The sequence below is a fragment of the Aquarana catesbeiana genome, linkage group LG04, assembly GCF_042186555.1.
Source record: "Aquarana catesbeiana isolate 2022-GZ linkage group LG04, ASM4218655v1, whole genome shotgun sequence".
Lineage (NCBI taxonomy): Eukaryota > Metazoa > Chordata > Amphibia > Anura > Ranidae > Aquarana > Aquarana catesbeiana.
The window spans coordinates 281,573,998-281,601,830 of record NC_133327.1 but is presented as its reverse complement, the minus strand read 5'-3'; the positions used below and the strand labels follow the sequence as shown (position 1 = coordinate 281,601,830).

The 27,833-nt window shown below is 39.9% G+C and overlaps 1 protein-coding gene across 1 annotated transcript in view; it reads left to right on the top strand.

Annotated features, from left to right (window-relative positions):
- Positions 1-27,833, top strand: part of CSMD1 (CUB and Sushi multiple domains 1) — a 3,274,537-nt gene that overhangs the window by 3,000,170 nt on the left and 246,534 nt on the right. Inside the window, exon 55 of the mRNA XM_073626646.1 lies at positions 16,635-16,823. Within this exon, the coding sequence (XP_073482747.1) occupies positions 16,635-16,823 (189 nt within the window). The remainder of the gene's footprint in view (positions 1-16,634; positions 16,824-27,833) is intronic.

The window sequence follows — 27,833 nt, the reverse complement described above, 5'->3', positions numbered from 1 at the left end:
CGAAAAGAGGACGAGATTAGAAAATCTAAAATACAGGACTATCTAGTGGAAGTTAACCTACCAAAAATAACAGCAGAAAGTGCAGAATTACTAGATGAACCAATTACTCAAGATGAAATTTATAAAGCTCTAAAGGAAACACCAGGGGGGAAAAGCCCAGGCCCAGATGGCTTTTCAATTAAATATTATAAAAGATTTAAAGAACAACTAGTCCCAGAATTGTAATTATTTGAATAAAATAGGGGAAAGCGAGGAAATAAGAAAGGATTCGCTCCTGGCAAATATTTCTGTTATATCAAAACCAGGGCAAGATAGAACTATTTGCTCCAACTATCGGCCCATAGCGTTATTAAATGCTGACACAAAATTACACGCAAAAGTTCTGGCATCGAGACTAAAAAACTTTATGCCAGACTTGATAAACGTTGACCAAGCTGGTTTTGTACCAGGAAGTGAGGGTAGGGAATAGCAATGAGCTTCTACATCAGCTGTTCGCAAGTTAGCCGAACAGCGAACAATTTGGGGTGTTCGTGGCGAATTCGAAAGCCACGGAACACCGTTGAAAAGTTTATGGGAGAAATCAAAAGTGCTAATTTTAAAGGCTTATATGCATGGTATTGTCATAAAAAGTGTTTGGGGAGCTGGGTCCTGCCCCAGGGGACATGGATCAATGCAAAAAAAAGTTTTAAAAACTGACGTTTTTTCAGGAGCAGTGATTTTAACAATGCTTAAAGTGAAACAATATAAGTGTAATATTCCTTTAAATTTCGTACCTGGGGGTGTCTATAGTATGCCTGTAAAGGGGCGCATGTTTCCCGTGTTTAGAACAGTCTGACAGCAAAATGACATTTCAAAGGAAAAAAGTAATTTAAAACTACTTGCGGCTATTAATGAATTGTCGGTCCAACAATACACATAAAAGTTCATTGAAAAAAACGGCATGGGATTTCCCCACAGGGGAACCCCGAACCAAAATTTAAAAAAACATGATGTGGGGGTCCCCCTAAATTCCATACCAGGCCCTTCAGGTTTGGTATGGATATTAAGGGAAACCTTGCGCCAAAATTTAAAAAAAAAAGGCGTGGGGTCCCCCTCAAAATCCATACCAGACCCTTCAGGTCTGGTATGGATTTTAAGGGGAATCCCGCACCAAAATTTTAAAAAATGGCGTAGGGTCCCCCAAAAATCCATACCAGACCCTTATCCGAGCACGCAACCTGGTAGGCCGCAGGAAAAGAGGGGGGACGAGAGAGCGGCCCCCCTCCTGAACTGTACCAGGCCACATGTCCTCAACATTGGGAGGGTGCTTTGGGGTCCCCCCAAAGCACCTTGTCCCCATGTTGATGGGGACAAGGGCCTCATCCCCACAACCCTTGCCCGGTGTTTGTGGGGGTCTGTGGGCCAGCGTCTTATCGATATCTGGAAGCCCCCTTTAACAAGGGGACCCCCAGATCCCGGCCCCCCCGTGTGAAATGGTAAGGGGGTAAAAAAGTACCCTTACCATTTCCCAAAAAAAGTGTCAAAAATATTAAAAATGACAAGAGACAGTTTTTGACAATTCCTTTATTTAAATGCTTCTTCTTTCCATCTTCTTTCTTCTATCTTCTTTCTTCTATCTTCCTTCAGTTTCTTCCTCCATCTTCTTCTTCCTCCAATCCTCTGCTTCTTGCTCCGGTGTTCTCGTCCCGCATCTTCCTCCGTGTTGCCTTCTTCCCTTCTCCGTTCTCGGGCCGCTCCGCATCCATGATGGGAGGCTTTCGCTGTGTGACGCTTCTCGTCTTCTGATGGTTCTTAAATAATGGAGGGCGGGGCCACCCAGTGACCCCGCCCCCTCTGACGCACAGGGACTTGACGGGGACTTCCCTGAGGATTTCCCCGTGATGTCAGAGGGGGTGGCATCACCCGTTACGGAACTTTAGAGGGGGGCGAGGTCACTGGGTGGCCCCACCCTCCATTATTTAAGAACCGTTAGAAGACGAGAAGCGTCACACAGTGGGAGCCTCCCATCATGGAAGAGGAGTGGCCCGAGAACAAAGAAGGGAATAAGATGCTGCGGAGGAAGATGCCAGACGAGAACACCAGAGCAAGAAGCAGAGGATCAGAGGAAGAAGAAGGTGAAGAAAGAAACCGAAGGAAGATAGAAAAAAGAAGATAGAAGAAAGAAGATGGAAAGAAGACGTATTTAAATAAAGGAATTGTCAAAAACTGTCTCTTGTCATTTTTAACATTTTTGACACTTTTTTGTGAAATGGTAGGGTACCCCCTTACCATTTCACACAGGGGGGGCCGGGATCTGGGGGTCCCCTTGTTAAAGGGGGCTTTCAGATTCCAATAAGACCCCCGCCCGCAGATGCCCACAACCACCGGGCAAGGGTTGTGGGGATGAGGCCCTTGTCCCCATCAACATGGGGACAAGGTGCTTTGGGGGGACCCCAAAGCAACCTCCCAATGTTGAGGGCACCTTAAAAGATTTTGAGGGGGGACACCCACGCTTTTTTTTTTTTAATTTTGGCGCGGGGTTCCCCTTAATATCCATACCAGACCTGAAGCCTGGTATGAAATTTAGGGGGACCCCCATGCCATTTTTTTTTTAAATTTTGGTTCTGGGTTCTGCTGTGGGGAAATCCCATGCCTTTTTTTCAATGAACTTTTATGTGTATTGTCGGACTGACAATTCATTAATAGCCTCGAGTAGTTTTAAATGACTTTTTTCCTTTGAAATGTCATTTTGCTGTCAGACTGTTCTAAACACGGGAAACATGCACCCCTTTACAGGCATACTATAGACACCCCCCAGGTACGAAATTTAAAGGAATATTACACTTTTATTGTTTCACTTTAAGCATTATTAAAATCACTGCTCCTGAAAAATGGCCGTTTTTAAAACTTTTTTGCATTGATCCATGTCCCCTGGGGCAGGACCCAGGTCCCCAAACACTTTTTATGACAATAACTTGCATATAAGCCTTTAAAATTAGCACTTTTGATTATTCATGTTCGAGTCCCATAGACTTTAACGGTGTTCGCGTGTTTGAACAAATTTTTTGCCTGTTCGCATGTTCTGGTGCGAACCGAACAAGTGGGTCAATGTATGTCATCTGCTTTTGAGATGTTCAATGGGACAAGACAAGGGTGCCTGCTCTCGCTACTCCTGTACGTAATAGCATTAGAACCACTATTAACAAAAATACGAAACAATGTAGATATAGGAGGAGTAAAACTTGGAGAAGAGGAGCATAATGTTGCAATGTATACAGACGACATACTCCTATACATGACCCAAACCAAGGCTGTCACTACTCTGGCTAATAAAAGAGCTGAAAGATCATGGAGCACATTCAAACTTTAAGATAAATCCTATAAAAACTGTAATATTGAATCTAGGAATAAATAAAAAAGAGGAAAAATTATTACAACAAGAATTCCCCTTTACTTGGGAAAAAGAAGAAATAACATACCTAGGAATTAAAATAACAGCCACTGAAGATAAGTTATATCAAGCCAATTTTATTCCACTACTCAGTGAAATTAAAACAGAGATAATAAATATGGCAGGGAGACCATTTTCATGGATAGTGAGAATAAACATGCTAAAAATGGTGATTTTACCAAAAATAATATATACATTTCAGATGCTTCCGATAGGAATACCATCACATTTTTTTAAAGTAATAAAAACAATACTTTTGAAATACATATGGCAGAATAAAAAACCTAGGGTAAATAACAATTTGTTAACCAGGAAAAAAAAAGGAGGGATGGCACCCCCGGATGTGGGAAGGTATTAGAAGGCAATTACATTAGCTAGACTAGTTGAATGGGCTAATCTAAACACCAAAAACAGATGGGTAAAGATGAAAGACACACTTTATGGGACACAGCTTCAAAAAATAATTTGGATACCACCGAAATATAGAACACATAGTAAAACGACACATGAGATAACTGAAATAGTACTTAAAATATGGGATACACTTTATTGTAAAGAAAAATTGAAATATAATTCTCCATTAATCTCACTAGCAGGCACAAATTTTTTCACATCAGGGAATAAGAAGGGATGGGAAAACAAATGGGAAATGCACAACTAAAGGACATTACAATTAACGGGGAAATTATGACAAAGCAGGATTTAATAACGACGCACGGGTGGTCTTATTTAAAAGAATGGGAGTATCTACAAGTAAAACACTTTGTAAACACAATCCCCCAAACAATTAGAGAAGAGAAAGAGTTAACAGCAATGGAAAAGCTCTGCAATGCAAAAAAACCCTGTAAAACATGGGATATCTCAAATATATAAAATTTTAACAGAACTAGAGGGACCCTACCCTTTATAGAAAAATGGGAACAGGATATGGGCCTAAAATTAGATGAAATGCAAATGATAAGTGCAGTATACGACTATGCATCTGATATAACCTCGATAGAGGCAAACTACAAGTGCATGGTACATTGGCATTTGACACCAGAAAGAATCAATAAAATCCAGCCAAACAAGTCCCCACATTGTTGGAGGAATTGTAAACAACAAGGATCAACCTTGCACATATGGTGGGAATGCCCAGAGATAAAAGAATACTGGCGGGGTATATTAGATCATACGGAGACGATAACAGGAGAAAGGATCCCTCAACACCCCTGGAATTATTTGTTTCATGGAACAACTAAAACAAGGAAACAATATAAAAAAACTTTGGTTCCGTTCCTGCTCAACGCAGCAAAAGGCCTCATCCCTAAAAAATGGCTGTGCATTAAGAAGCCAAGCATCAAAGAGTGGCTACAGAGAATGGATTATATTAGCAATATGGAGTACTTGTGCAGTGCGGAGCAGGGACGGACAGCATCTGAGGATTATTCAGTAGCATTCAATTGCCACTTGGGGTGATGGAGCTTTGTCTGGTATTATATCATCGGGTGTTAGGATTTTCTATTCTTTGAGCAACTTGAGGCCTTTCTCCAGTGAGTACACTGCATAAATCTTATGTTGTTTTGTGATCAGTAGTTTGTAGGTCGACCCCATTGGTATGGTATGTTATGGTTGCGGAGTGCTTTTGTCAGCATGAAGAATTGCTTCCTGGTGCAGATAGTGGCTGCAGGCAAATCTGTGTACAAAGTAATACCAGTGAATTTTTCGGATAGTGCAGGATTAGCTCTTGCTGCTCTCATCGCTTTTTCTTTCACATGAAGGAAGTGAATCCTAGCCAGGACATCTCTTGGGATTGTGTCAGCTAAGAAAGGCGGCTTGGGGATGTGGTGAGCTCTATCTGTTATAGGATCCATAGGACCAGTTTCAGGTAATAATTTGGAAATAAGTTGGTGTAAGAAGTTCAGCATGGAATCGGTGACATTTTCTGGGATCCCCCTAAATTTATTGTTATTGCATCTCGATCTGTCCTCAAGGTCAGCGAGCTTGGCATTCATTTTGTGGATCTCTGTGTCATGTTCATTAAAATAATCAACAAGCTCATTGTGTGCGTGGAACACATCCCCAATTTTATCCTCCGCCTGTGACCCTCTGAGGGAGAGGTCTTGAATAGTTGTAGTGACTCTTGCAAGCATTTTAGGCATGTCAGTATGTAGAGAGCTATGCAGAGATAGCACCATGTCTTTCAGGTCAGATAGAGATGCAGGCTGGGAGGATGCACAAAAATCCTCCAGCAATGGTGTGAGGGGAGAATAGTCAGAGCCTGGATAGGAAGCATGAGGTGGGAGAGAATCTTCCTCTCCCTGTTTGCTCTATTTGCTTTTAGTCGGGGTGCGTATAGTTGGGCTGTCTGGAGGGGTTGACCCTGATTGTGCTGTGGCAAGGTAGGTCCTGTGTTCCCAGATTGCAGTGTCATCCACATTACATCCATGTGGGCAGGAGCCAGGGCGGCATAATGGAAGCTGATTCCATCTTGGTGGCTGTGAGCTGAGGAGGACGGATAGAAATCCATTAATTTCTGTGGTCCCAAACTGGTGTTCAGCCTTTTGGTCATGCTGGTGGCAGTGTGCGGGGAGATATGCTGCAGCTCCAGCGTGTGAGTGACGTCCCAGGTCACTGTGGATGTCACTGTATTGCAGGAGTCCTCGGAGTTCCTTCACTCAGCAGCCATCTTGGTCCACGCTCGGTCCGCGCTCGGCCACGCCTCCCACCTAAGGTTATATTATCATTGTTAGGAATCCTCTGGTGAAGTCCATGGAGTACTTTTTGCTAAACAGAGCAGAGAGAGCTCTGTGATTAGAGAATTGATCATGTGACTTTGACAGGTGCACATGACCATGCTCTCCTCCCAGCTTTTGTTTTTGTAAATATCTTTCATTCTATTTTACTGCACTTTGTTAGCATCCGAGTTTCTGAAGCTGTGGAAGTGCAGAGCACATTTGTAAACGGCATTGCTGCACTTTGTAAACATGCAATATTTGTTTCTTTTTACCATACCACTGCTTTTTAAATGAACCAATCAATATACGCTTATTGTGATTTTTTTTTTTTTACTAAAAATATGTAGAAGAATACATATCAGCCTAAACTGAGGAAAAAAATTGTTTTTTTATATATTTTGGGGGGATATATATTATAGAAAAAAAGTAAAAAATAATGCGTTTTTTTCAAAATTGTCGCTCTTTTTTTGTTTATAGCGCAAAAAATAAAAACCGCAAAGGTGATCAAATACCACCAAAAGAAAGCTCTATTTGTGGCAAAAAAAGGACATCAATTTTGTTTGGGTACAACGTCGCACGTCAGTGCAATTTTCATTTAAACCGACGCAATGTCAAATCGCAAGAAGTGCTCTGGTCAGGAAGGGGGTAAATCCTTCTGGGGGTTGAAGTGGTTAAGGTCAGAAAAAATAGAAAAAGACTCTCACGGTATAGTATTTGACTTTTGCATTCAGCTAACTCACAATTTGTCAAAAAGTACCTCTAGAAAAACATCACCCTGTTCTTGCAGCTCTCCTCTCCTCACTCCAACTCACAAAGAGTTTGAAAATGCAGCCATTCAGCAAGGGACCCAGAAGCAAGTGGAGACCACTGAAGTAGTGGTGTCTACGTCAATGATTTACAGGTTTCAGGGTATCAGACAGGTATAGTGTATACATAGTTAAATTGGACTAACCTGGACCAGGTTACCGTAACTATGTATAAAATATAAAATATCTATAGCTGGAAATGATCCTTTAATAAGGAGGGATTTTCTTTCACTTCCTGTCACTGTACCACACAATTTCCCTAGAGGGGACAAAGCCAGTAAACACAACCAGACCAAGACATTATTCTTCCCCATTTTGAGCAAAACCTATACATTTTCATTGCAGTCCCACTTAAATTTAAGTGTTTGCACTCCCCTGAAAAGTGTTTATTAACCTAGGTTGCCACAGTGTGTGCCACATAGCTACACTTTACTAAAATGTTAAAAACTATGTTTTAAATGCTTTGCAGGTCTTTCCCTATTTGATTTGTTTCTTGCTGACCTTGTGCCATCTATGAGCGATACACATACATACATCTGCTCTCATGGGAAATTCATGCACTTGTTCAATGCACAAAATCAATACTAATATTCTGAATTGTGTTTTCTGGAAGTCTCTATCTTGTTTACCAAACTTATATTTTCCTGTATGCAATCAATTTCCAATGATTTGTTGATTATACATAAACAGTAAATAAGAATACAAGCCATATTAATGGGCTTATTAAATAATCATCAGCAATGCATAACTGTATTATGCTAATGGACAGTAACCTTTAGGAATCATAATACCTATTAATTAAAAAGTCTCCAGCTAACTGGATATCTTACTGGTAACCTATGAGCTAGTGCACTTTGCACCCTTATAGTAAATAATACAATTATGTTGTGTCATTGTAACTTTCAAACAATACACATTACTAAAGTCACCATGAAATGGCATGCATGTTATACAGTGAACATTTTTATTAAGTTTTATTTTTTAAGTTATAATAATGATACAAAGTGTAAGTTAATACATTTAAACTTCAGCATATTGTAATCAAGATCTTTATTTAAATATATAGATAGCTCTTCTGATCTGTAGATGATTACCATCTTAATAATCATACAGAATAATAGAAATATATTGGAAATACATTTAAATTGTAAAATATGTATTCTACATTTAAGATTTTAATTTTCTTACAGAATCCCGGCCACTGCACAACTGACAGCTAAATTAAATACCAGACAAGATAAACTTTGCTTTTTTTATGTAAAAAATAGCAATGGTTATCTTTTAACTCAACTTACAGTAACTGTAAATAAGTATAATCAGTAGTTCTTTAATGTAGACACCTTTCTTTTGTAAAAGTAAACCTGAATGTGTAACAAGGAGGAAACAAAATTGACTTTGATGAACCTAATTCCATCTGATTCTAGCTAATGCAAAATTGGCCAGCTGTGTAGCATTGCATTATGGTGCACATAAACTAGAGTATTCACAGCCACAGCATGTTTTCAGTATTTTTTCAAATCATGGGTCTTTGACTTCAAACTTGATGAACCTTAGGCCATCTGGGAGCAATAAGACTGAAAACATACACTCTCAGGGGAAATCCGTGTGCTTGTTCAATGCACAAAATCAATACCAATATTTGAATTGTACTCAAAAAAGTCTCCAATTCATCCAGTAGGTTCTAACATTCCTATGATTTGTTAGTTTATAAGTGCTCTACCCTCAGGCACCATATACAATGATTTAGCCCTGAAAAATTGATAAGCAAGAGTACTATTTTGAAAGAAAAAACAAGATTTTTGTGATTGTAGAGACGATCATTTTTCATTTTAAAGCTGAGGGATGGACAGGTGCCCAGATAGACAAAGCTCCTTACTTACAATAGGTTAAAAAATGTAATGGGTGTTAATGTAAGTGTTAAAAAAATGATAATTACGAAATCAAAGACAAATTTATTTTAATAAACTTAGGACATATCATTTTCACTCCTGACTTGATTTTGCTCACTTGCTTAAGAGACTTTTTAAATTGCATAACAGACATTTTTATTACTTATATAAGTATATTAATTATATAAGTTCATCTGTTGTTGACTGTTGTTATATTTCTGATATTAGGCTAGGAACACTATAATTTGAATGACACACAGCTTAATGGTTTGCAAAATGTATTTATATATTATGTTGTATGACTACATACTGTAGAATAATAACCCTTAAAGTGATATTAAAGGTCGTTTTTTTAATAACAAACATGTTATACTAACCTGCTCTGTGCAATGGTTTTGAGCAGAGCAGCCCTGATCTCTCTCTTCTCCAGTCCCCGTCAGCATTCCTGGCTCCTCCTCTTCTCCAAGTGCCCCATAGCAAGCCACTTGCTATGGGGGCACTTGTGCATGCTCCTGAGCTCCACCCCCTCAGCCCTGCCCCCCACTCCCTCCTCACTGGCTCTGATTAACAGCAGTGGGATCCAATGGCTCCTGCTGCTGTCTCTCAACCAATCAGAAGGCAGAGACCCGGGAGAGCAGCTGCTCTTGTGCAAATCGCTGGATCGCAATTGGGCTTGGGTAAGTATTAGGGGAGCTGCAGGGGGATCTGCATACAGAAGGTTTTTTACCTTTATGCAGAGAATACATGAAGATAACAAACCTTCAGTCTTTAGAACCACTTTAATGTTATATATTATGTTGTAAACATTTTAAAGTCCTGTTGCTCTTATGGAAAGAACCCCATGAATGCAATTGCATGAGAAATATTCACACCAACATCAACCATCAGTGAATAGAATATTTCTGGTTTTATTACAAATGTGGAGGGAGTTATATACATTCTTTAGAAATAGATCACCCATGCAATAACAGATAAGGACAGCAAAGTATCTAGTATTTGTCCAGTGAACAACATTCAATCTTGATTAGTGTATTTCTTAAACAAATTACTTTTGTTTTATCAAAGGAGTGTTTGCAAGAGACCACTTGAAGACAATTGGACAATAGTATAGTATTAGATATGTGTTTATGTACTGTAAACTATTGGCATATATTAGCAAGTGTTCCTATTATGTTAGAGAAAACATTAGATCAAACTTTTCTAGAAGTCTGGCCTTGCTTCCAGACAAGAGCACATATCTTCAATGGCTAGAGATGCTTTTCAGAACAATAGTTTGACCTTGTCATCTGTTTAAACTGTTATGCCAAGGGACAAGATGGAGACTGAATTCCACAAATATTATTTCCAAGTATAATTTCTAAATTACACTTCTACTATAATTGATTTTGATCCAAGCAAAAAGAAAAAAAAATACATATGATACTGAGCTTAAACCTAACCATAGCACCATGTGGGACCAAAGCACACTTGGTATCTTTTACACAATAGGATTTTTAGAATATTCAGCTGATTCTGCATAGGCATCATAAAAATAGCTATATTATCTGATCACATTTTTATACAATATCAGATTTCTCAATTGATACACTAATAGCGTAAAAGCACAAAATATATTCTGGGGAATATATGCCTGACATAGTTAAAGTTTTGAAGTTACTTTTGGCCTGCCATCCATATGTATATATCCTGAGGGCTTTGCATATACTTAGATATAAGTTTCAAAGTCATCAGGACATACTTAAGCATCATTCTGACTTTTTCAAGAGACCAAGCTGAGAATGCCAGAACTCATTTTCTATGTAATTCTTGACAGCTGTCACTAGGAGAAAGCAATCTCCTGTGCTCCATCACCTGGATTTACAATTGTGTCCTCTGGGTAAATAGTAATCAGGGAATCCTGTGGCACAGATGTTCAAGCCAAGCTATTTAATTCTTTTATTACTGTATATATTATTGTCACCATTAATAAAATAAAACATATAGGGTCAGACTTAAAAATATATTTTTTATTTACAGCTGTCAATCATTCTGTCATTTCAACACTAAGTTACTGAAACCAGCCACATAGTGTCTGTATTCTTACAGCTGTCCTGAATCATGATTACCATTGCTGTATTTTAACAGAAGCAAAACTAAAATTAAGCTATCCCACCCACAGAAACCTAAAGGGAACCTGTTACCAAAGAAAGATTGTTTGACTATGCACAAATCACAAATCTATGATGTAACATATTTATACTGAGTCTGTCTGTGTTCAGAATAGTGCCTTAGTGTAATACTGAATTTACACCAGATGTTGTCACTTGAAAGAATTATCTCCATGTCTAGGCATTCTAGGGCATTGGGAGAGTTTCTAAAGATAGGTAATTCTCTTCTGTTTTAGGTTCCCATTATGTTATGTATAATGTTTCTATACATCCATAACAGCAGGGAGAGTATAGTCATTTTTTAATTTGAGAATGATTGATAGTAAAGATGAAGGTGTCCTTGAAGACATCAGTAGTAGAATCAATACTGGAGAAGGCCAGAGCAGCTTTTCCCCAACTGGAACTACTCTGGGAATAAAGCTAGCTCAACAGAAGAACTTAGCTGAGGATCTTCTAGAGTAATGTCAAATCCATTTTATGGTGAAACAGCTAGAATTAATGTATTTAATCAATTGTTGGCATCAAGTGGCCAATATTGATCTTAATTATTGAACAACAAAAATTAATCAACCAGCAAGTAGTCAGAAAACAAAATAAAGAAGGAATTTGGAGTTGTAAAGGCAACACTGGAAAAGGCAAAAATTATCCCACAAGGGAAGCTCTTGATAGAAACTTCCAAGGTAAAAAGTGAAGTGGGACCCCAGGAAAGACCTGGTGACACACATAAAAAAGATGCAGCAGAAAGTCTATGCACTCTAAAAGCACATTGTCATTCTAAAAGGCTTCATACCTACCTAATGCCCCACAATTAAAGGAAAACAGATAGGTGAAGTTCTATGCTGAAGACAAATAGGGTGATTCCACCCACTGGTAGCACAGACAGCAACATCAAGATTCCTATGCTGAATTTAACATAAACGTTCTGTCTGAAGGTACATCCAATGAACTTACCATGGAAAATACTGAAAGGGCATTTTCTTTCTACTTTAAAGGATTTCAGATTTGTTGCATGATAGACTTTGAACCACACATATCATTAACCCCACATTTTGTTGAGCAAGTCCCATGATCATGCGTTTCTAAACATAGTGATGGGTGTTGTAAATTATTTTACATACAGTGTATTTTAGTTTACTGAAATGTAAATCAAAATGCCATATTGTAAAAGCCATAATGTACATTAAAAGTGTTACCAAACACATTACCACTCTCATATTTTTTCAACTGTAAATATGAAAATAAAAAAAAACACGGTGGATTGCATAGAAATAGTTAGTATAAGTATCTCACTTTCTCTTTTTGTGGTCTAGTCATGTGATGTCATGTACTTGCTCTGCACTGCACTGTGAAGACTGTGGGCAGAGCAAGCAGTTTGATGCTGTCATAGAAACAGTTAATGACTCTCAGCAAGACTATGAAAAAAGTTATGTTTGGTGGCTTGATGAGAAAAATTAGTAGATAAAAAGCTTCCCAAAAGGCAGAATGTGGAACATGCATACTGCGTGTGGCAACACAGTAACTAGAGGATTACCTGCTATTGCGTTGCCACTATGGAGTAGGGGGTCCATGAAAAACAGGATCAACCAGGTATTTATAACAGATAAATCTATACATTAATAAAAGCTTCAGAAGACAGGTAGGGGATATAATTTTATATTATAAAGCACAAAGAAACATTTTGGGTTTAATGACATTTTAAATGTATATGTTTGTGAGGAAAAATGTGCACTTTAAACTTTCCCAATGTTTTAAGTGTAAATACTGTTTATATTATCTGACCTTGCAGGGTCACCTTGGATAGTAGGTGGAATTAAGATTCAAATAGAGTGTGGTCTATATACCTTTCTTGGAGGTGGTAACTATTGATCAGACAGACACAGATCCCACCTCAATTTCTACTCATACTTACAGTTCGAAGATGTTTTACAGGCTGAGCAATTTAAGCTAATTGTCCTTTAGTTAATAAAATTACTTTTCTTTCCAGTTATTATTATTTAGCGATTTGATTATGTGGACAGCTTGCAATACCTTAAACTATATACATTTAGAGGCTTTTCCAAAAAAAAAAACCTCATTGGATAGGTGTTTAGAGTATCTCTGAATTATTTGACTCCTACCTAGGATGTTTAGAAATGTAAATGAGAATGAACACTAATATCACAAACTTTAGCACAGTGTGGTTGATTTGAAAAAGGAGTATAGGCTGTCTACTTGGCAATGTGCATTTTCACTTTGCAAGGATATGTTCCCTTATCTTAGTGAATCAGGTAAAACTGGATGACTTCCATCAACTATGATGCACAAGAAAAACCCTGTTTTTTAATTTTCCTTACACGTGATTGCTTATTCATTGCAAAGTGTATATTCATCACATTCACTAAGCTAAGTAAAAATTCCCATGCAAAGTGAAAATTCAATTTACAAATTGAGCATGCTCTACTAGTAATCAACCCAACTGACTTTATTTATTTACCAAAATGTATCTTAAACCATTAACACTAAAAGAGACACACTATCAAAAAGTTCACCAAAATAACAAACATTAAAATCTGATTATTCAGTCTACTAATATTATGTAGAATGGTAATAAAAAATATTTTCCAGTTACAATGTAAGAATAACTGACTAAAAATGAATGCAATTATGAGATTGCACAATTTGTGATCTGTTTTATAATCTCCCTGTGGGTCATGCCATCCCATTCCACTTTACCTGTCCATAGAATCTGTTGTAAAATCTTTGTTGCTCCCTCCGACACATCACAACTATCTATCAATCTTTAGATAACATCTGGAAAAACTACATTTGCCAAAGTATGTGTTCAGTCTAAATACTGTAGATAGAAGTACTTTATGTCTTCTTATTAATTGGTTTTCCTATTTTTTTCTATTGATTGAGGTCATGCAAAATATATTTTAGTCAATAGGGAAAGAAGGGATGAAGGAATGAAAGTGTCTAAAGTTCATTTCAAAGCTGTACACTCGTACACTCTGGGATGTGGTGCAGACTAGTGTTGGATAAATCTGCCTAGGTTCAATTTGCCGATTTTTGTTTAAAGTTTGGTGAATGGTAAACCCAAACTTTGAGACTAATTTCCACTGAAGTCTATAGGTGGCATTTCTTATTGTTGGCACATCTTGATGTTTTGTCATATGCAAACTACACATACTACTGTAAACAAATGTGTAGGTAGCTGGAAAAAATGCAAGGGGAGGGTCTTTTCATGCAACTTCAGGCCTCGTTCACACCGTGCATGAAAACAAAATGCAAAATAGTTTTTGCATAACATGCATAACAACCCTTTAGAGTATAGACATGTTTTACCACAATAATTAAGAGACCAGAGATGATACAGTAGTGTGATATTGCCCAGCAGCAGGACATTTTTCATGGGCAAGGATAGACCTGAATTTCCTTAAGACAAAGTGCACAAGCTGGGGTTTTACTGCAAGAATAAACTTATTGCAGAGGATACAGCAGTGTAAAACTGGCCAATAGCAGGTCTGTTTTTTTAGGGATAATAGGCCTAACTGGTGCATTCCAATCTTTAATTTTTTTCTATGGTGGTGAAAGGATGTGCTTAAAATAGGTGATATAATGTGAAGTGGCTTAGGTCCACACCTTTTTGTACTTTCAAACGATGCATCACCATGACCCAAATTAAATTGACAGGTGCTGCTCAAGGCTCCACTGGGTCTTCTTATGTAGCAACAACTTGGAGTACAGACAAGGACTTGTCCCAGCTCTGGACATCTAATGGAAAAGTCCTGGAAGTCGCACATCTCTGCCACACCCCAATGCATTTCACTCTGCTCACGGAGGCCCAGCTCCATGGGTAGAGCAAAATGCATTGGGGCACTACCTTGTTGGAGCCTAGGCTGAGGCTGTCATACATTTCTCACTGGGTTTTGCAGAGATGTGCAACTTCCAGGATTTTTTACTTTCCCATTAGATGCATTAGATGCATCACTGTGTTGAGAAAAAAGACAGCTCCAAGAACTGATGGTCACTAACTGTAACATGTGAGCACCCCAAACTTAAAAATGTCTCTATTGATATATAATAAAAATATAAAAAACACGGAAATGAAAACCACTACCCATTTAACAAAAGCCTTTATTACATATTGCACTGTAATAGCTGCATCCTCAGCTACACTAGCCAAGGAATGACAGCTCTAACCCCAGAAATGGTATAATACATGTGTCCTTCAGGGTCATTCAACAAAGGAGGGATCAGGGAATGGATGTTTCCTGAGTTTCTCCTGCTTTAACTGGAGAAGCAATTTCCTAGTAGAACAAGAGTCCAGGAGCCACCACAAGTTCCTCAAGGCTCCAGCACTGCAGGCAGGGTGGTGCCTCTTTGAGAGCCCTGTAAAAGTGATCAGGCAGCTCTAGAACCTCCTGATCACTTTTATCAGAAAGCCCTTTGCCAGCTCTTAAAGACGGTATCAAGTTCATAGCTGCAAGCTTAATTTAACCACTTGTCTACCATGATGTTTATAATACCTTATGTTCTGTACCTTTGTAGACAAGTGGTTAAAGTAGAATTTCAGCTTAAAACTAACTAACTCTAAATCTACTGGCAGCCAAATTCAAAGACTAAGCTATCTAGCCATGTAAAGAAGAAATCGCTATACATACCTTTTATGAAGTCGCTCCGGTTCGGTCCCACGCTGGGCTGTCAGCGGCGACTTCTGTGTTTAGGAGTGTGCAGAACAGGCAGCCGATAATGGAGGCCCCATATTAACTCTATGGGTGACGTCACTTCCCAGGCATTTCCCACCGGCTCCTCCACGCAGCATCAGCTGCTGGAGACAGGACCGGATCTGCTTCAGAAAAGGTATGTATAGCGATTTTTGCTTTACAGGGTTATGCCGTGTATACACGATCGGGATTTCCGACAACAAATGTTCAATGGGAGCTTGTTGTCGGAAATTCTGACTGTGTGTAGGCTCCATTGGACATTTTTTGTCGGAATTTCCGACAACAAAAATTTGAGAGCTGGTTCTCAAATTTTCCAACAACAAAATATGTTGTCGGAAATTCCGAGCGTGTGTAAACAATTCCGATGCACAAAATTTCACGCATGCTCGGAATAAAGCAGAAGAGCCACACTGGCTATTAAACTTCATTTTTCTTGGCTCATCGTACGTGTTGTACGTCACCACATTCTTGTTCAGAATTTCCGACAACATTTGTGCAACCGTGTCTATGCAAGACAAGTTTGGGCCAATATCCATCAGAAATAAATCCAGGATTTCGTTGTCGGAATGTCCGATCGTGTATACGTGGCATTAGAGTGGTTAGTCTTAGAATGTGACTGCGAGTAGATTTAAAGATAGTTAGTTTTAGGCTGAATTTCCACTTTAAGTTCTTTTAAAACCTGTGACAGGTCATTGTCCAGGGAAGCATTTGTGTGACAAAATCTAAATAAAAGAGGCAAGTACAGAGTTTACTCACTATTCTGGTCTAGAATTGCTGAGTGCTGAATATAATTGGTTTAGAAAGTGTATTTAGAAAGTATTTAGAAAGTTTGCCCTAAGAGTTCATAGCACTTACTTTTAATTTATCTTGTTGGCACTAGACATTATTTTTATTAACCTATGATCTAAAAGGTATTGCAAACTCTTATCTCCTTTACAGTGGTAAACTGCACAGATCCTGGTTTTGTGGAAAATGCTATTCGTCATGGACAACTGAACTACCCTGAAAACTTCCGTTATGGAATCAGTGTGACCTATCATTGTAAAAAGGGTTACTATCTTTTAGGATCATCTGTTCTTAACTGCAAGGCAAATGGCGTGTGGGACAGATCACTTTCTAAGTGTATACGTAAGTTTTCTATGTCCAGTTCTATTTATTACAAAAATAACAACATTATTCTTTTTGTACAGCTTTTAAAATACCAATGTACTGTAAATGTAACACCGGGATAGATGAAAATGAAATATTTGCAGTTTATAGAGTAAAATTTCAATATAGTAAAAAATGTCAAAGTATTTTTTCACTAAATTTTATTTGTATTTGTTTATTCTCATTTATAATAGCTTAGATGCTGAAAAGTTATCAAAGACCAAGTTGTTATAACAGCTCTCGCAATATACTAGAAAGAGAATAAATCAGCCCAGATAAGTATAAATATAAGAACACAGCAGCTGTACACCAGGGTCAACAATCAAATCCCTAAAATAAAATAAATATACAGATGGTGCAGCGCTAAAAAAAGCAACACAGATAGTCCATAAAACATTCAGTGAATCCAATCACTCAGGTGCGGTGTGGCTTCATGCTGACATAAGTGACTTTCGGTGAACCCTCCACCAGTGCAAAGGATGGCCTCTCACCTTATGGCAGGGACCCTTTTATTATAGAGGGTCGCATAAGCATTCCCATACGGGTCAACCAAAAATGGAGCACAGCCAATCCACATCCGTCACTCATGTTTAGACAGCAGGGCTCAAAAGGGCAAGACACTTTCCAGGCGTTTGAAATGGATATGGAACAGAGAAGAGTACAGAATAGTGCACTCTGTATGTTGCAGTTTATTAAATTAAAAACAAGTAAAACACTCACAAGTAAGGCACTTCTCCAGTGCCGGATTAAGCAGCATAAAAATCACGTGTACAGCAAAGGATCCACAGGAAATTTAAAATCTTGTCAGTTTATTTGAATTTTTAAAAGAATTTTCAGATTCCATCACTTTCCAATACAATTAAATCTATGAAGGTACCATCACTGATTTTGCCTAGTTTCAGGAATGATCTTTCTTACCTTTTTTACAAAGTTAAAAAAAGTTCTGTCATGTGTCGATCTATCTTTTCTTCCTGATAGAAGGGATGGGGGAGTACACTTTAAACCTGAACTACATGTACATATAACGGACACCAATTAATTAACTTATACGGTCCTTAAAAGAAACTGATTTTTTAAATGCAGATAGTGTAAGTACTTATATTTGTCTGCATGCCAATTACGCTGACAAGGAACATTTTGACATGAGGATAGACCAATGTGAGCCCAGCAATAAATGTCTGATGCTCCTTCAGTCTCCAGTCGAAAGCTGGGGAAGAGAGAGATGACCAAACCTTATTGCTTAGCTGCAAAAGAAAAAAGTTAGATCACTCACTTGACTGTGCTGTCTACTAGGGCTGTTTAAATCTCCAGGCTGGATGAACAAAAATACAAATCCTTTTGACAGGTAAAAGCTCTTTTAGTTTCAATAGATACTTATTGTAAGATTATTCTAATATTGAACATAGTATAAATGGTGGAATGAGATATTCTAATTATGTTAATGTTAGAAGAAGAAGCGGGGGGAGGAAAAGGGGGTAGATGGGGGAGTAAAGTAAGGTAGGTGAGGCAGGTGTGAGCTGGTACGATGGTAAAAAGAAAAAAAAAAAAAATATATATATATATATATATATAAATATTTAGATACATATACAGTAGGGATGGGCCGAACGGACCCCTGTTAGGTTCGCACCAGAACTTTTGAATACTGCGAAATTTGGGACCCAAATAATGAACCCCATTAAAGTCAATGGGACCCGAACATCAAAAGTGGCTATTTTGAAGGTTTATATTCAATATTCAATAATTGGGCATACAATGGTTATAGGGGTCCTGGTCCTGCTGTGGGGGACATGTATCAATAAAAAAAAGTTTGTGAAAAACGTCATTTTTAAATGAGCAGTGCTTTTTTGATTTTTAAAGTGAAAGCTAAAAAGAAAAAATGCCTTTCAATATATCAATATAGTGCCAGGGGGTCCCCTTAGTCTCCCTGTAAAGTGGCAGATCTGTACCATGTCTAGAATCTGCTGCAGCAATAATTGCATGTATAAAGTAAAAAAAAAAGACATTTTCCCTGCAAGCTGCCTTTATTTTGCTCAGCAACAGCTAGGGAGCCAGCGTGTATGATGAGGCCACAATGTAGTGCACTGGGAACAAGATTAGAGATTTTTTGGATATATTCTGGTGTCACTTTGACTTTGTATAGAAGTAACGGGTGCGTAAAAATTGGTCTTTGGGTGTCAGTGACGCCTTCCCACTGTAACCCAGTACAGGTACTCTTGATGAAAACAAGATTTGGCCTTGCTGTAAAAAATTGCAATGATATGCACCTGTCAAACAGGTGCACAAAAATTACTCTTTGGGTGTTGGGGGCACCTTCCCATCATAGCACTATATAGGTGCTCTTGATGAAGGCAAAAAAATTGCAATGATATGCACCTGTCAAACAGGTGCTGAAAGATTGGTCTTTGGGTGTTAATTGTGCCCATGAAACCTATACCAAAAACATTCTTCCAGATGAAATGTTTGAACTTCCTCAAAGCTAGGCCGCCTCGAAGTCCTGCAGAGATTCCACATCCCAAAAAGACTTAATCAGTGACGTCGGCATCAGGGACTTCATAGCTGGTAATCCAGGACTGATTCATTTTTATAAAAGCGCAGCTCTGTTGATTGTTTTACTTATTTGATTCCTGTACCTACGAATTAGAACTGCAGCTTGGGGGGTGTAGGGAAGCGCAGTAATTTTTTATTTTTTGGTCATTTTTATAAAAGTCAAACAGTCCACAGAGTCTGTGGACAGACCCATTCTATGATCAGTAACAAAACCTCCTGCAGCACTGAATACCCGTTCTGAAAGCATGCTGGATACAGGGCAGCCCAACAACTCAATGGCGTACTGGGCAAGTTCTGGCCAGTGGTCTGTTCTTATGACCCAGTAAGTCAGTGAATCATCCGCTGTAAAGCTCTCCATCTCTGCTTTAGCCTCGAGCTAATCATCCACCATGTGATGCAGACGCTGCTGTTGGGATGTGGAAGCTGACAGCCCCGGGTGACGAGGACTAAAAAAATTCCGAAATGCCTCACTTAGGCAGACGCCTTCTCCAACGCTCCTCTCTTGACCAACAGAAGACTCAAAACTACATTTTCCACGACACTGTAACCTACTGGAGTCACGAAAAATGTTCAATAAAATCTTCTTTAACATATGCTCAAAAGATTTTATCTTCTGCACTCTCTGTAGGGACGGGATGAGTTCTGAGACCTTCCCCTTATAACGGTGGTCAAGGAGGGTTGCCAACCAGTAATCATCCTTCTCCTTTATGCCACGTATTCTTGGGTCCTATCGCAGGCTTTGAAGCATGAGGTTGCCCATGTGCCTCAAATTTGCAGAGGCTTGAGAAGCAGACTCCTCGGGGTCACTCAGGAGGACAGCATCTGGAACTTCCTCCTCCCAGCCACGTACTACTCTCAAGGCTCCTGGGGTTGGAAAGCCATCACTTACAGATTGATGCATATCTTCCTCTTTCTTCAAAGCCTATGAAAGTACCAGAATCCTCCTCCTCATCCTCCTCTGCTCTCTCCTCCTGTGTGTTCTGTGACATAGGAATGATGGTGTCTGGATAAAGTGGGCCTTGAGAAGAAAGGAAGTCCTCCTCTTCCTCCTGCTGCTCTGCCTCCAGTGCCCTGTCCATAATGCCACACAGAGTCTGCTCCAGCAGGAACACAACAGGGTTTGTGTCACTGATACATGCACTGTCACTGCCCACCATCCTTGTGGCCTCCTTAAAATGGTGACAATACAGTGCATGCATGATTAATGATCAGCCATTGGCATGGGGAAAAAAAGCAGAGACTCCTGAGCCTGTCATCATGCCATACTAGCAGAGATACTTGTTGACAGCCCTCTGCTGCATGTATAGCCGCTGCAGCATTCCCAGAGTCAAGTTCCACCTGGTGGGTATGTCAAAAATCAGGCGGTTTACGGCAGGTGGAATTCCCGCTGAATTTCAGCCAACCGGGAACTGGCTGTGTATGACTGCCTGAAATGGCTACAGACTCTTCTGGCCAGCTTTAGCACATCTTGCAACCCTGGGTATGTATTTAGGAAATGCTGTACCACCAAATGGAGGACATGTGCCAGGCATGGCACCTGTGTCAACTTTCCCTGTCTAAGGGTGGGCAGGAGTTTTGAGCCATTATCGCACACCACCATTCCTGATTTTGGCATAAATGCCAGTTGCTTAGGAATTTATCTTGGGATAGTTGAGCTTTGGCAAAGGGAGTGTTCATGTTGAGCATGTTCATTCAGGATTTGTATTATGCTGTTAATGTCGGGTGGTATTGGTGATTTCCAGTTACGTGCAATTGACAGTCTCGCTGCAATGAAGAAGGGGATGAGCAGGGTATGAAATTTGTAAGGCCAAGAGTCTATGCCAATTCCCAGTAGAGCCAGTTTAGGATCTGTAGGTATGTCCATTTTGAGGGTTGTTTAAACAGATGGACCCAAAATGGTTGGATAATAGGGCATTGCCACCAGATATGAAAGAGTGATCCTAAAGTTCCACATTGTCTCCAACACAGAGAGGATTGTTTGGGGTAGACTTTGGCTAATTTTTGTGGGGTAAGATACCAGTGGTAGATTCATTTTTGTGAAGATTCCCAATGGGTAATGCAACAGAAATATTTCAGTGGGTAGTGTTTGCTCTTGTTGGCATTGTTTAGGTGTAGTGGAAAAGTTAAAAGATCGTTCCCAGGTTAACAGTGTTAACTGTCAATGTTGATGTTTCTCAAGAGATGACAGATCTGTAGGTATTTGAAGAAGGATGGACGTAGAATTGGGAAGGATAAGCACAGTTCTTGAAAGGATCATAGGCGGTTTTGGAAGCAAAGTTGTCAAACCGTGTCCAATCCCAGCTTGTTCCCAGGAACGGAGCGATAAGTCTGGTATGAGGTATTCCAGGGATGATATAGGAATTTTTTGTAGGGTTGCAAAAGACAAGCACCGAGAATGTCCCACTATGGAGGCCCAGATCCTGTATGCCACATTGACAGTGTCTAAGAAGTGTTTCTGAGGTTAAGGGTAAAGGGTCATGGCTCCTAGAGATGCTATAGGGTCACTTCCCAAGGCAGCTTTTTTTCTATTTGAGTTTTAGATGTGGTGGAGTTGGGTCTCCACCAGGAGCGTAGTAGGTTTAAAATTGTAGCTTTATAGTACAATGAAATGTTAGGAGCTCCCAGACCTGTAAGTTTAGTAGGACGGAGGAGAATATTAGCTTTAATTTGAGGAAGTTTGACAAGCCAGATTAGCTTATTCAAAATGGATTGCATTTTTTTTCAGATGAGCTAAAAGAAAGGGTATCGGAAGGACTCTAAATACATATAAAATATGGGGGAGCACAAATATCTTAATTAGAGCAATACATCCTGTTAAGGATGGGGTTGAGTTCTGGAAAGAAGAGGTAAGTTGGGTAATTTTATAGATGAGAATGGAGAAGTTATTATGTAGCAGTTTGGAGCTGGGCGAGGATATATGGATTCCTAAATATTGTAGGGAGGATAGTGGAGCCCACGAGAAAGGCGCTGCAGTCGCAATGTGATGTTTGGTAGTAGGGGTGAAGCCAATGGGGAGCATTTGACATAATTTAATTTGTATAAGGAGAGAGTGCCAAAATGATCAAGCAATTGGCAGAGGTGAGGTAATGAGCATAAGGGGTCTGATAGAGAAAGTATTACATTGGCTGTGTAGAGACCTCTTTTATGTTGGGTGTCATCAACTTTTATTCCAGATATTATTAAAGGGCTGGTGTGGATGTGTTCAGCTAGTGGTTCCATAAGTAGAGAAAAGATAATAGGGGAGAGAGGGCAACCTTGCCTTGTTCCAACCACAATAGAGAATTTGAGATGAGAGGAATCCGGATGTCCAGATTTTGGCTGTTGGGCATGTGTATAGGGTGGTGATGGTGGATAGGATTCGTCCCTGGAAGCCAAACCTTTGTAACACTTCAGTCATGTATGTCCAGTGTACTCTATTGAATGCTTTTTCAGCATCAAGAGATATCATTAGAGAAGGGATGTTATGATTTTTGGCCCATTGTGTAAGATTGATAGAGCATCTGTTGCCATCAGAGGTCTGGCAATCTGGGACAAATCCTACCTGGTCAGGATGGACAAGAGTTGGGGTGAATTGGGATATACGGTTAGCTAGAATTTTTGCATATAGTTTGTATCTGTATTAAGGAGGGAGATAGGGTGGTAGTTTGCAGGGTTATCTAGGGGTTTTCCTGGTTTGGGTATTGTCACAATAGTGGATTCCAACAATTCTTGGGGGAAGGATCCGTGATCAATGATGCTAATGAATGTGTCAGTCAGGTAGGGAGTCAGACATTCATGGAACTGTTTGTAGTATTCGTTTACAAAGCCGTCAGAGCCAGGGTGTTTGTGTAAGGGGAGGGATTTGATAGCTTTAGACACTTCTGATTCGGTGAATGGAGAGGAGAATTCTGCAAGTTGGGTGTTGGATATGGTTGGGAGGTCAATAGAATCCAAGAATTGTCAGAGTGAATCTGGGTTTAAAGGCATTGAAGTGGGAGTGTCACACAGATTATATAATGTGGCGTAGAACTCACAAGACTGGTCTGCGATTTCAGAGGGGTTAAAGATTTTCTGTTTTTTATTAGTCGTTAAAAAGGGTATCTTAGATGCGGTTATTCTGCGTTTATGTTGTTTTGCTAAGAATGCGCCCGGTTTGTTGTGTAGTATATAAAAGGAAAGACGGAGTCAGACAGAGTCAGAGTGCAGAAAGCTGAAATCTTACGTTTTTTAGTTTGTCAATAGTAGTGGGGTTAATGTTTTGTTAATTTTAGGATTCTAGGAGACGTATTTGGGAGGTGAGTTGGGTAATAGACTTTAAGCGCTGGTGTTTCTCGTGGGCTGAGAATTTGAGAAATATGCCTCTCATAAAGGCTTTATGGCTATTCCATAGGGGTGTAGGGTCAGGAACTGAGCCAGAGTTGATTGTAAAGAAGTTTTCACAAGCAGAGTCAATCTGTTTTTTGGTGCTTAGGATTTGTGAGAAGGGAAGAGTTAAGTCTCCATTGAGAGGGGGTGCTGTTTTTTGTTGAAATAGAAAGTTCCAGGGTTATAGGGGTGTGGTCGGACCAAGTGATTAATCAGATGGAGGTTGAGGATACTCATTGTAGAGTAAATCTGTCTACCAGAAATAGAGCCTGGAATATACTTTATGAGCAGAAGAGTAGAAAGTGAAATCTTTCTCGTTGCCATGCATACATCGCCATGGATCAAAAAGATCCTCCTGAGTCCATGTAAGGATCAAAAACTTCATTGAAATCACCACATATGACTATAAGAGTGGACTTAAGAGGTTGGAGTTTCATGAAGGTGCATTTAAAAAAGGATTTTTAGTGAGTGTTGGGTGCGTACAGGTTCACTAAGGTCATTTGGGAGTTATTAATTGTAGCTGTGAGGATGAGAACTCGAACGGTAGGGTCAACATCTAAGAAGTGGAGGGTAAAAGATACTGAGTCACAGACAGCTATCCTTTTCATTTGGAGTCAGCATTGGCAAAAAAAAATATGGGGGGATTTCGGGTGGGTGCATTTAGGTGGTTTAGAAGCTATAAATTATGTCTATTGGATGCAGATTACGTCACATTTAGCTGAGAGTGCTTCTTTCCACAAAAGTTACCTTTTAAAGGGGCTATTAAGCCATTATACATTCAAAGATAGTATTTTAAATGACATCAGTATATATGAGGGATTATACGTGTATCAGATGTTATCATTAGCAACGAGTAAGAAAATTACCCTCTGTGATACTACTAGGTATATGGAGATTACTATACCAGGTGTTACAGTCCAAAGAACATGTTACAGCACAATAACAGTACCAGCTCAAAGGAAGGGGGGGGGGGAATAGAGAGGGCAAGAAGGTGGGTGTGATAGTAGGTTATAAAAGTAGAAATTCAAAACTGTGTGCTTAGCACAACAATACTCCGGGGTGGAGGACAGCAAATATAAAACCAGAAAGTGAGAGCAAATATTAAACATCAGTTGGTATGAAACACCAGCATGGAGAAACAGCTTTGTTAACTGTGCTGCCTGTAAAGATCATTCAGAAGGGCAGGATTAGGTGCTGCCTGCTTGTTGCCATGCATCTGATATGTATTGTGGCATGTTAATGTGTATAATAATGTATAGAGTAAACATGAATAAATTGAATGTCATAATCCCCTAGAGGTAATTCATAATAATAATAATAAGCATAGTAATACCGATAACAGTGAGATATTTATGATACAGAATGTAGTGTGTGCGTGTATAAGGTATGTGAAGTGATAAAAAAGCTTCCCAATTACCTGAGCTGAAAATAATTTGTAGCACAAAAAGGTCTATTCCTCGTGGTAATGGCATGTGGAGTGAGATGCTGGCCAGCCCGCCAATGTCATGTATACCACGTAGCAGCCAAAGATAGGAGCATTGGTTCCCTTATCAAACCTGCAGGTGTCCGTCCCCCTTCGCTCTCGCACCGTGGCGTCACATGGTGCCGAGCACAGGGCGTGCTCGCATGACATCATTGAGCTGAGGTTCGACCCTGTCACATGGGCGAGACTAGCGGGGATAAGGACCTGAGCTCATCACAACCCAGGAGCATGAGACACAGTTAACTAGACCCACCACCCATACCTGGAAGGTTAATAAGGTGGAGTACATGAGAGCACCCCTTGATGAAAAGGTCTCTATAATGACTATTATGGGGCAGTGGTGTATTGAGGATCAACTGAGAATATTAGTAAAAATAATAATGTTAAGTAAATTAGATATAGAAAAAATATGGGTATCAAGTAAAATAAAAAAAGAGGAGGTTTTTCCCTTTTTTTTCCAAATAAATAAATGAAGGGAATGAATTGATATAAGGTGAGACAGGTCACAAGTTACGGAAAACAGCAGCATACCTCCATCCTCCTCCATTTTGTCTGACACAAATCATGTTTACTAATTAATCATTCTCTATTAAATGTACTATTATTACCCCTAGGGGATTGTGACTAGGGATGAGCTTCGAGTTCGAGTCAAACTCATGTTCGACTCGAACATCGACTGTTTGCAAGTTCGCCGAACAGCGAACAATTTGGGGTGTTCGCGGCAAATTCGAATGCCACGGAACACCCTTTAAAAGTCTATGGGAGAAATCAAAAGTGCTAATTTTAAAGGCTTATATGCATGGTATTGTCATAAAATGTGTTTGGGGACCTGGGTCCTGCAAAAAAAAGTCCCCAGGGGACATGTATCAATGCAAAAAAAAGTTTTAAAAACAGCCGTGTAATATCCCTTTAAATTTTGTAGCTGGGGGGTGTCTATAGTATGCCTGTAAAGGGGCGCATGTTTCCCGTGTTTAAAACAGTCTGACAGCAAAATAACATTTCAAAGGAAAAAAAGTAATTAAAACTACTCGCGGCTATTAATGCATTGCTGGTCCGACGATACACATAAAAGTTCATTGATAAAAACGGCATGGGAATTCAGAGGAACCCCGGACCAAAATTTAAAAAAAAAATGACGTGGGGGTCCCCCTAAATTCCATACCAGGCCCTTCAGGTCTGGTATGGATATTAAGGGGAACCCCAGCCAAAATTTAAAAAAAAAATGATGTGGGGGTCCCCCTAAATTCCATACCAGACCCTTCAGGTCTGGTATGGATATTAAGGGGAACCCCGCACCAAAATTTAAAAAACACCCAGTGACCCCGCCCCCTCTGACGCACAGTGACTTGACGGGACTTCCCTGTGGCGTCACGGGGAATGCCACAGGGAAGTTCCGTCATGTCCCCGTGCGTCAGAGGGGGCAGGGTCACCGGGTGGCCCCACCCCCCTGTTATTTAAGAACCATCAGAAGAGGAGAAGCATCTCACAGCAGGAGCCTCTCTCCATGCCACCATGGATGCGGAGCGGAGAAGAAGATGAAGAAGAGAAGAAGAGAAGAAGATGAAGAAGAGAAGAAGATGAAGAGAAGAGCGGGAGCCTCCCTCCATGCCATGGATGCGGAGCGACCCGAGGAGAAGAAGGAAAGAAGACGCCGTGGAGGAGATGCTGGACGAGAACACTGGAGGAAGAACCAGAAGAGCCAGAAGAACCAGAAGAAAAAGAAGATGGAGGAAGAAACCGAAGGAAGATAGAAGATAGAAGAAAGAAGAAGCACTTAAATAAAGGAATTGTCAAAAACTGCCTCTTGTCATTTTTACCATTTTTGACAGTTTTTTAGTGAAATGGTAGGGGTACTTTTGTACCCCCTTACCATTTCACACAGGGGGAGGGCCAGGATCTGGGGTCCCCTTGTTAAAGGGGGCTTTCAGATTCCGATAAGCCCCCCCGCCCACAGACCCCCACAACCACCGGCCAGGGTTGTGGGGGTGAGGCCCTTGTCCTCATCAACATGGGGACAAGGTGTTTTGGGGGGCTACCTCAAAGCACCCTCCCAATGTTGAGGGCATGTTGCCTGGTATGGTTCAGGTGGGGGGGCGCTCTCTCATCCCCCCCTCTTTTCCTGCGGCCTGCCAGGTTGCGTGCTCAGATAAGGGTCTGGTATGGATCTTTGGGGGGACCCCACGCCGTTTTTTTTTCATTTTGGCCGGGGTTCCCCTTAATATCCATACCAGACCTGAAGGGCCTGGTATGGAATTTAGGGGGAACCCCCACGTCATTTTTTTTTTTTTAATTTTGGTTCGGGGTTCCCCTGTGGGGAATTCCCATGACGTTTTTATCAATGAACTTCTATGTGTATTGTCGGACTGGCAATGCATTAATAGCCGCGAGTAGTTTTAAATGACTTGTTTTCCTTTGAAATGTAATTTTACTGTCAGACTGCTCTAAACACGGAAAACATGCGCCCCTTTACAGGCATACTATAGACACGCCCCAGGTACAAAATTTAAAGGGATATTACACTTTTATTGTTTCACTTTAAGCATTATTAAAATCACTGCTCCCGAAAAAACGGACATTTTTAAAACTTTTTTTTGCATTGATTCATGTCCCCT